Here is a 9,568-nt window from a genome sequence, read left to right as displayed (position 1 = left end):
GATCGTGAGTGTTTTAGGTGTCGTAATTCTCTTCCGAGCAGCTACCACAATTTACTAGATGTATTCTTCCGAACTACGCTAGTTGACACTAGTTTACGCTCACTGTGATTGCAACAAGGTTTCGTTATTCCTAGTTCCACCTTTAAATCTTCCGTATTGATTATTCATATACATTATGAGTGATATTGTACAACAACTACAAAATATGTACCATTTTCCAAGCAATACATACTAAATAGGGTCAATTAAGATCTCTTCAATCAACAATAATGAAAACGTAGTTGAACAAGTAGAGAAAAATCAAAGGCAAATTTATATTAACCGCAGTAGAAAATCATCCTCCAATAGGTTACATCAAACCCTAGATGAGAAAGTTTGGCTACTCATAAATGTATAAACAATCATCATGATGTTCAAAGACATTAAACTTCAAAGTAAAGAGATACGTAGGGAAAAACACGTTGATTCCTTGATCCACAGTGCTCTGTAGCCGTTTTCTTCTCCAAAATAATGTCCAACCCTTTCTCAACTTGTTTAGGGAGTATTTATATGTTAGGGTCGAGGTCCTTAAGTCCAAATCTAGGTCGAAGTCTTTTAATTCGCGAACCTTTGACCACCGGACTACAAACCTCGCGAGGCCAGACTTATAGCGCGGCCAACCTGGCTACGGAGCTGGCTACGCCTGGCCTGTAGTTCGGTCAAGTTGGATACACAGTTGGCTACGCTTAGGTTGGGTACTTTGTGTTTTTGTGCTCTTTTCTTGCATTTTCGTCCTCTTTTCGTGCAATTTTCATTCGACTATTTCTTTCGATGCTCCTACACTAAAACATCATAATTTAGCTCAATGGTCGCACAATTAACTACTAAACCAACAAAATATAGGGCAAGTAATGTACTAAAAGTATAGTATTTTGGCCAAACATCAGTAATCAAAAATTTTCCCTGAACTTATTTTCTTGGATTGTTGATTATTCAAATATACCAAACCTGTCATTCTTGGTATTAATTTGGAGTTTGAAGAGATACTGATGTCTGATGCCATGAAGTTCTATAAATATAGCATAGGGGTGTTCATGGTTCGATTTGGGTCAATTTTTTCCTTAATAAAAATCAAATCAAGTAAGTCGGTTCTTCAAATATTGGAACCAAACTAATTAAGTCGGATTTTTATCGATTCAGATTTTGTTGATTTTTGTCGATTTTTTGATTTTTCGGTTATTTATCGATTTTTTTCTTAAATATGAGACATACACTACCCAACACATATTCCGGCGACTACATTTTGAATGTAACACTATCAAACCAACTGCTCTTTGAGAAATCTATCATTTACCAAGATATATTGATGATAATTGAATTAAATAGTGATAAATAATTTAAGTATTCAATTAAAAATCGATTATTTTTAACATGAAATAAATTCTTGTACTTGGCAAAATAAAACTACCAATCAAACTAGAATGTAAATGCAAAGAATTAGATTATTATAATAGCAAAGAACTAAACTAAAAATACAAGCGACTAATAAGTACCATAAAATGTTAGAAACTTTATATAAAAATATACATATATATAGGTATAATAATAAATTAAAATAGCTACTTTTATAATTGATTTGGTTCGATTTTTTTCGGGGATTTGTTATTAAAACCAAAACCAAACCAAATTTGATCGATTTTTAAAATTCAAAACCAAAACCAAACCAAACCTAAAAAATATTAATTTTTTTGATCGATTTGGTTCGGTTTTTCAGGTTTTTATGAACACCCCTAATTATAGCATATAGACTTCTACGACATTACAATCAAGTACATTGCATTTTTTTAACGCTAGCCTTTGGTATGAAGGCAAATCAAGACCTCATTTTGCAGAAAAATCTAAGTGGTCGATGGACAAGTTTTTCCGAATAATATCGCTGGAGGATAAAAATGCAGCAATTCGAAACAGTGCTTTGATAGAAATTTTAAATTATTAAAAGTATCTCTCAATAATAATGTGTTGGATACATAAGTAAAATAAAACAGAAACTGGGTCAATTCCTAATTAATAGACGGTCCGTAACTAAGGAAAGTCGACCATTTTCTAAGAAGTTATAAAATTACATTTGTTGCTTTTGCTGTTGTGACTAGTAATAAATATTATTACAAAAGTTCTTTTTTTTGCTAATTATTACAAATGTTCTGGAATGCTTGCTTTATCGTATTAAATCACTTTGTCCGATCTATTAGTTTTGCTATCACGTGTTTACATAAAAAATAAGTAGAAAAATCTTATTAAAACAAATACTCCGTCCGTCTCAATTTATGTGCACTTATTTAACTGAGCAAAGAGTTCAAGAAAACAAAGAAAATTTTTGAACATGTAGTATAAAATAAGGCACATATGTTTTGTATAACTATAAATCATTTCATAAATATAAATTATTTCCAAATATAAAAAAGTCATTCTTTTTTCACGAACTAAAAACAAAATAGATTCACATAAATTGAAATTGAGGAAATATCAAATTATAATTGTCAATTTAAATTACATCAAATAAAATATGTCTCTCTCTGTAAACATTCCTCCTAGTTGCAAAACCGAATCACAAGTAAAGCCTGCCAACCCACGGATGCATCAACAATATGAAAGCCAAATTAGAGAGAAGGATCTTGAGAGTTAAAGAAGAAGGTTACATTTCGTTGCTACTATTGAAGATCTTATTGTTCCGTTGTGGCATAACGGTATCCAACTATCCATACACCATCCCTTTCTTTTAATCCCACTATGGTCCTCGGAAATCACATCTGGTCCTCTAAGCACTCTTTACTTTCATTTGACCCAGTCAATAGAGTATTTCACAATTTAAGTTGCAGTCCTCAAGATCAGCACTCTAAAAGTAGTCTCAATCTTGCTCCTTCTCCAACTCGGAGAACAAGTAGGCATTACCTCTTCCCATGCTCAAGTTGAATTGGCCACCGCTTCTCATTGTCTCATTTGGGTTTCATATGGAAGAATTTACCAAAGACAATGGCCCAACAAGAGGAACATTTGCACGCTCAGAAACTACAGACCATTAAGACTGTGCCCGGACGTGCTAAGCTTAGCAATTTCACAATTCGAAAGTAAACTCAAGGCAAAAGCTGCCCAAGTAAATGACGGATGTCTCATTGAAGTTGTATTCAAGAAGAGAGGTGTCGTTCAGGTACAAATAGCCCCAATGGATATTGAAACCAAAACTAATGTCAACTGACATAGTATGGATAAATTTCTTCACCACTAGATTCGCAAACAGAGGGTGGGATAGGAGCAAATATCTGGCACATGCTTTGACATTTATAATAAACCATGCACTGTAGAGTAACCACAAGCATGAAGTAATTGACACCAGAAGAATACTGAGACACCTCGCAACCTCATTAGCTGTATCGTCGCCCCAAGCACAGAGATATCGAAAAAGAACTAAAAAAAATCCTAACATCTAAATTCCTCTAAACATGAAAAGAAATAAATGAGGAAATTGTTTTGAACCATTTGTTGAAGCAATCAGATGACTACCAGATGGGATTGTTAATAGGCACTGACGGTCTGTTTATCTGATATAACAATGTATATTGCATGCCAATGAAGACACAATGTATATCGCATGCCAATGAAGACACGTGGTGCTGTCATGTAAGAGACATATCAAACTTGCCCGGTTTGCTATACAGTATGTGAGTGCTTAGTCTCTAAAAGGGCATTTTCCACCACTCCACCAGCATCCCAACAAGGTTATGTTTGGCACTTCCACAACAAGTCATGCTAGGACTTTCCTCGAATTGCTTGACGAAGATTTCTGCCAACCTAGATATCCCCTTTCTTAAATGGTACAGCAGCTGGGAATACACCATCATTTTCTATGTAAACTAAAGAGTTTGTATGATTCAACTAGAGGCTACAATATGAAAATTACAATTTAAATAGATTTACTTTAACAAGAGAGAAAAGATGACAAATTAATGATAAGGTCAGGATATGGTCATATATCCATAGTAGGTAACTTTTGTTATTTGAATACCAGTCTAGGCAACACACTCCCTATTTGAATCCCAGTCTGCACAACAAATCCCTTGTTTTGAATCCTAAATCTAGGCCTCACAAGTCAATTGGCAACTTCAGACAAACTCATGACCAAGTAAAATTATTAGTAGTTGCACGACTCAGTAGCCATTCAGACCTCATAAGATAATTTTATCTTAAAAATATTAAGAATGGATACAACTTTTGTTACTGTAGCTATAACCGGTAAGATTTTAGATTTATCTATATATGATCAACTCATTATTTCAAGATCTAGAGTACAAATCCATATCATCCAGCATGGACCATTCATATAAGAATGGTCGAAATTAAAATTATTTCAGAAAATGTACACACCACTTAATATCGCAATATGCGTGCAGATTTAATCAGATATTACCAGTTTTCGCAATTACAAAAAGTGATAGAGGGTTTAAAGTTTAAACTTTTCAACCAGAGAACACTTCCATTCGATTTGCATGTAGGGTTAATCAGATATCACCAATTTCCACATCTACAAAAAGTAACAAAGGGCATTAACTTTTCAACCAGAAAACACTTTTCCATCCACGCCAAAATAAAAGGAACAGGAAAAGATTCTTCTGACAGCTACTCCTCTCAGTTGATCACCACCCTATCCCCCACCCACCCACCCTTACTGTGTCACTGTACCAAATACAAAGTATGTTACTACGTGCCGAAGATTCTATAAACAAACCTGCAAAGGCAGAATGCGGTGGTCTGCGATGGAAGTGGAAAAATTAAAAAAAAAAACATTGTGATGTTGAACATGTTATACTTTAAGCAAGGTTTCTACCAAATTTAAGACTTAATCTTTACTTAGGCCATCCCCATGTCACCACTACACCGAAAAGAAACAATTGATAAGCAATAAAAGGGCAGGTTTGATTCCTACAACCTAAATTCTTATACTTCACTTTAAGCATGACAACAGTAGCTATCTGGCACACTAGGAGTAGCTATCTGGCACACTAGGGAATACTTCTTCCGGGGAATCCTCTAAGTATGAGACCCTCCTTCAACCACAATATGTGATTAACCACATCAAATTGTAAAACCACTCATCAGAGCTCTTGGGAGTCCTCCATTATTCCCAACATCTAATCCGCTCAGTGAGAGCCATTCCACATGAGACCCCGGATCATTACGATTTACGGCCTATCTTCATCTTTGTTCAACTATGTTCATATGAGGCACTGCACGGGTTTTTTACATATTTTGGCCACATTTGTTTATGTTCAAAGAAGAAAGTCTGGTATACTTCAACAAGTTGTACAAACAACTATAAAGAAAACATTACAAAAGTAGGAACCAAATCGAGAGACTCGAGAGTCAAGATGACTAAGCGGCACTAAGCCAATCTTTATCATGTCTTTGGAAAAGGTAACAGTAGCTGATCTTTATACATTTTAGCCACAAATATTCCGTCCAGACAAGAAAGTCTGATACTCCAACCAATTATCCAAACAGCTTATAGCAAACATTACCAAATAAGTGTACGAACCAAATCCAACATGGAAGCACCATTTTCAGCAGCACGAGTGTAAATGCAAAGGAGGGTACACGGGAACTGAACTTCAGAAAGAAACTGCAAGATTGGAAAGTGGGGGAGTTCCAAAACCTTCTAAAAACTAATGCATGAGCAAATCAATCTCAGTGACAGATCAGGACATCTGAAAAATGTGAAGGATGGTACAATGCCTTCTTCTCCGGGAAAAAGGTATGGTTTAGAATTGCGGAATCCATCCATACAATGAATTTGAGAAAAAGGAAAGGTAATTCATGTTACGTGGTGATATATGCTCAAAAGGTCGAGTAAAAGATGTAACCATATATTATTTGTCATGAAATAATCAAGTCAAATACAATTTAGCCCAGCCACAGAATCCTTCGAGACCATCATAAAATGCAAAATGAGGAAATCAAATGGCACTCCCATCCCGACCACATAATACAATCAACCATAACCAAGATTATCACAACCCCAAAGTTAGTTAATCAAACTCATCCTTTCATATCTCAAACATAGTTGACTAACATGTATTGGATAACCAGACAAACAATTGAGCATGCATAAAACTAAGGCCTCAACCATACAAAAAGATGTAGTAGTCGGCATGGAAAAATGCAGAAAAGAAAATAATTTGAGATCAAAACGATTAAAATGCAAGGGAAAGAAGGCTTTCCAATACCATATGAAACTAATATCATCAGCTTCACCAGAAATTTTAGAAGTTGTTCACAAAACAGCACATTATTTCTAAGGCTCAAAGCCTACAAGACATTTACTATATTTATATCCAAATACGACCTCCATGAAGAACTCTAAAAGCACAAAAGCCTCCTGAAGAAAGAAACACCCTGACTACCATAACTTAAAAGGACACCATTACAAGGTGCAGATGAAGAAGCCAAAGTACATAGCAAATCAAAATCATCAAACCAGACTTCTAAATGTCTGCACTCAGCAAGAACCACTAAAAGCAACTGCACCAAGCTGTCAAAACACCTGAATCAAACATCCATTCACAACTCAATACATCATTCCACGTCTGAAAATCAAACAGATCTTAAAATTGAAAGCGAAAGAAAGGATCATCACAGTATTAAACCTTCAAAGTAACAAAAGGACATAAAATACAATTGAATCGGATCCAAATATATCCTAGTTATCAATGATCATACAAACAGAGACAGCCAATCTAATCGATCTGGGATTACACACAACAAAGGGAAAAAACAAACACCACCAAAATCAACAACCTTGGGTTTCTCTTTCATATAGAGAAGCCGCACGAGCTAAAAACAAGAAAAACATGGGTAAACATTGATCAGCAGAAACACAAAGATAAATGATCACGTTGCGAACATGGTTGCAGAAAGACTCATCGAGAGCACAATAAACTGATGGACCCAAATCACCAAGGCACCATACTTAGGGCTCCCCCCCCCCCCCAAAAAAACATCCTAAAGGGGAGAGAACTAGAAAAACAAGTCAACAATAATAATGCAAAAACAAAGAATTCACATCAATTTACAGCTGAATAAGCATGACAATAGTCCAGAAGCATATGCAATGACAGATAAAATCCAGCAGAAAAAGAAAAGGCAAAAGCAAAAAATAAACAGAAGTACTCAAATAAATATGGGATTATACAGTTCAAAGTCATTTTCCAATTAGGAAAATCCATATGCCCAAGAATCAGGTTATTCAGACATGCTGAGAATGTATCCAGATGACAAAAAAAATAAAAAGGGAAGAGTCAAACAGACTTCAATTTATCCACACAAAAAAAGGACATCCACTAGATTACCAAATGCACAAATGGCGTCCAATGATGTGTGTTCCTTTCTCAAGACAGAATGTCGCTCTAAAATCTACAAACAGTAATTGCTATGTGTTCAACAGATATCAAGAATGCAAAGAACCCAAAAAAATGTGAATCTACCATAGCAATATAGCATAAAGCAGAAATTTCACGAATTACATTAAGAAAACTGCTTTAGTGGTTCTTGCCTTCCTCCCGTTTTATCACATTTCTGACCTTGTCTTACTTAGTAAACCCTACTGCACATAAAGTATATCCACAACCAGATCATAGTCTAACCCAGCATACACCACGAAAACTCACTGAATATTAAGTATACTTTACAACAAGGTAATCCACACAAATGTTTATCATTCTAACCAAGCATACACCACACATCATCAACCAAAAATATTCAACAAGCAGAGTGCAACGCATACAAATGAAAAAAAAAATCACACTGACAGACAAAAGAGAACTAACCACCAATCAATATAATCACATAAAAAGGTGGTGGGAGGAGGAAGAAATTTAGTAATTTACCTCAGTAGTATGAATGCATCCCCTGGTACATACCCCCAGGTGCAACTCTAGGTGCAGGTGATACCCCGGGCACTTGGTTTTGTTGACTGTAATGAGGACCCTGTGGTGGATAATCTCCTGAAGCCAACCCAGTTGAGCTTGGGGGTAACCCATACATTGAAGAGCCACGGCCTGCACCGCCTAATGCACCACCAACCCCACTTAATCCACCACCTCCCAGCGCCCCAGTGCCGCCATATCCACCACCTCCCAATGCCCCAGGACCGCCATATCCACCACCACCACCAGTAGCACTACTGGCCAACGCGCCATATCCAGCTGAACCAGGCCCACCATAATGAGACCCCCCACCTCCACCATATGGACCACCATACCCACCACCACTAACAGAACCCCCAGGTTGGCTCCCACCATAAGATGAACCACCACCGGGACCACCCACACCTATACCATTCCCACTACCGTATGCCGAATTGAGCCCATGTCCGCCAGGCCCACCAAAGGTTGAATGCCCTGGAAATCCACCATAACCAGTAATCCCACTAGGCCCACCATACTGGCCCGGGCCAACCTGATCAACATGACCATCCGTTTGAGCCTGAGCTCCTCCTCCAGGCTTCCCCCCTTTCTTCCCATCAATAGCTAGCTTACAATTCAATTGATGCCCATCAATATTCTTAACAGGATCCACTAGCGAAGCCTTAGCTGCCTCCGCCGTCTTATACACAAACAAAGCATACCCTTTCGACTTCCCAGTCGCCTTATCAAACCCTAATGGCCCTTCCTCTATTTCCCCATACATACAAAAATGCTGTAAAATCCTCTCGGCCTGCATATCATACGGCACATTCGCTACATAAATCTTCCTCGCCGAAACATCCACCGGATTATTGGTACTCCCGCCGCCAGGCCCACCTTGAATCCCAGCTGACGCGAGCTGAGTCACTGCCATTCGTCCATCAATCTTCTTACTCGGCTCCTTCAAAGCAAGTAAAGCTCCATCAACATGCTTAAACGTAACGAACCCGTAACCTTTGCTTTTACCAGTGGCTTTATCGGTAATTACAACGGCTTCTTCTAACTCGCCATAATTACCAAAAATCGCTTTAAGTTTTTCTGTATTCGTTTCCCAGCCGAGTCCGCGAATGAAGAGCTTCCGCTGAGTCGTGTCGCGATCGGCGATTACTCGTACTTGGTCTAAAACGTCGGCGTGACGTACAACAGCGGTTTGTAGGATTTCAAGCATTTGTTCGGGGGTGACTGATTCTAGAATCTTCCGTGCGTCTTCGATTGTGAGTCTACTGGTAACGGGGACGTCGGTGATAACGCCGTTATCCTCGAGCTTTCGTTTCTTCAAAAGGTCCATCTCTTGAGATTCTGGAACTTACCGGAGTTTAAAACCCTAATCAGAGGAAGAAGAGGATGGAGGTGACGCCCTAGCAAGGCGTATATAATAATGTGGATTGGGTTCGGTTTTGGGCTTTTGTGATAGCCCAACGCTGACAACCCAGTCTTTGGAAGTTGCTACTTTTCTTCGTCATTTTTTCAGAAGAATTCACTTAAATAACCGGTAACTCAACGCTTAAATTTAAAATAGTTAGTATATATATATATATATAGTATTTATGATATCTGTAAAATCTTATATAAATAGT

The 9,568-nt window shown here is 37.5% G+C and overlaps 1 protein-coding gene across 3 annotated transcripts; it reads right to left on the bottom strand.

Moving 5' to 3' along the window:
* Positions 1-2,491: 2,491 nt before the first annotated feature.
* Positions 2,492-9,361, bottom strand: LOC107759935 (UBP1-associated protein 2C-like). 3 transcript variants are annotated; one of them, XM_075241525.1, is made up of 2 exons: positions 7,914-9,361; positions 2,492-4,555 (listed from the first exon to the last, which is right to left on the bottom strand). In XM_075241525.1, exon 1 carries the CDS (start codon positions 9,277-9,279, stop codon positions 7,915-7,917), a length of 1,365 nt encoding a protein of 454 aa, XP_075097626.1. In that variant the 5' UTR covers positions 9,280-9,361; the 3' UTR covers positions 2,492-4,555; position 7,914. The 3 variants fall into 3 exon arrangements, with proteins under 3 accessions (XP_075097626.1, XP_075097627.1, XP_075097625.1); XM_075241526.1 differs by having other exon boundaries at positions 2,492-3,857; XM_075241524.1 differs by lacking the exon at positions 2,492-4,555 and adding an exon at positions 6,222-6,571 and having other exon boundaries at positions 7,914-9,359.
* Positions 9,362-9,568: the final 207 nt, after the last annotated feature.

Source organism: Nicotiana tabacum, chromosome 21 (genome assembly GCF_000715075.1).
Source record: "Nicotiana tabacum cultivar K326 chromosome 21, ASM71507v2, whole genome shotgun sequence".
In the NCBI taxonomy this organism is placed as follows: Eukaryota; Viridiplantae; Streptophyta; class Magnoliopsida; order Solanales; family Solanaceae; genus Nicotiana; species Nicotiana tabacum.
Note: the sequence above shows the minus strand (reverse complement) of the source record. Positions and strands in the feature narration are given on the sequence as shown.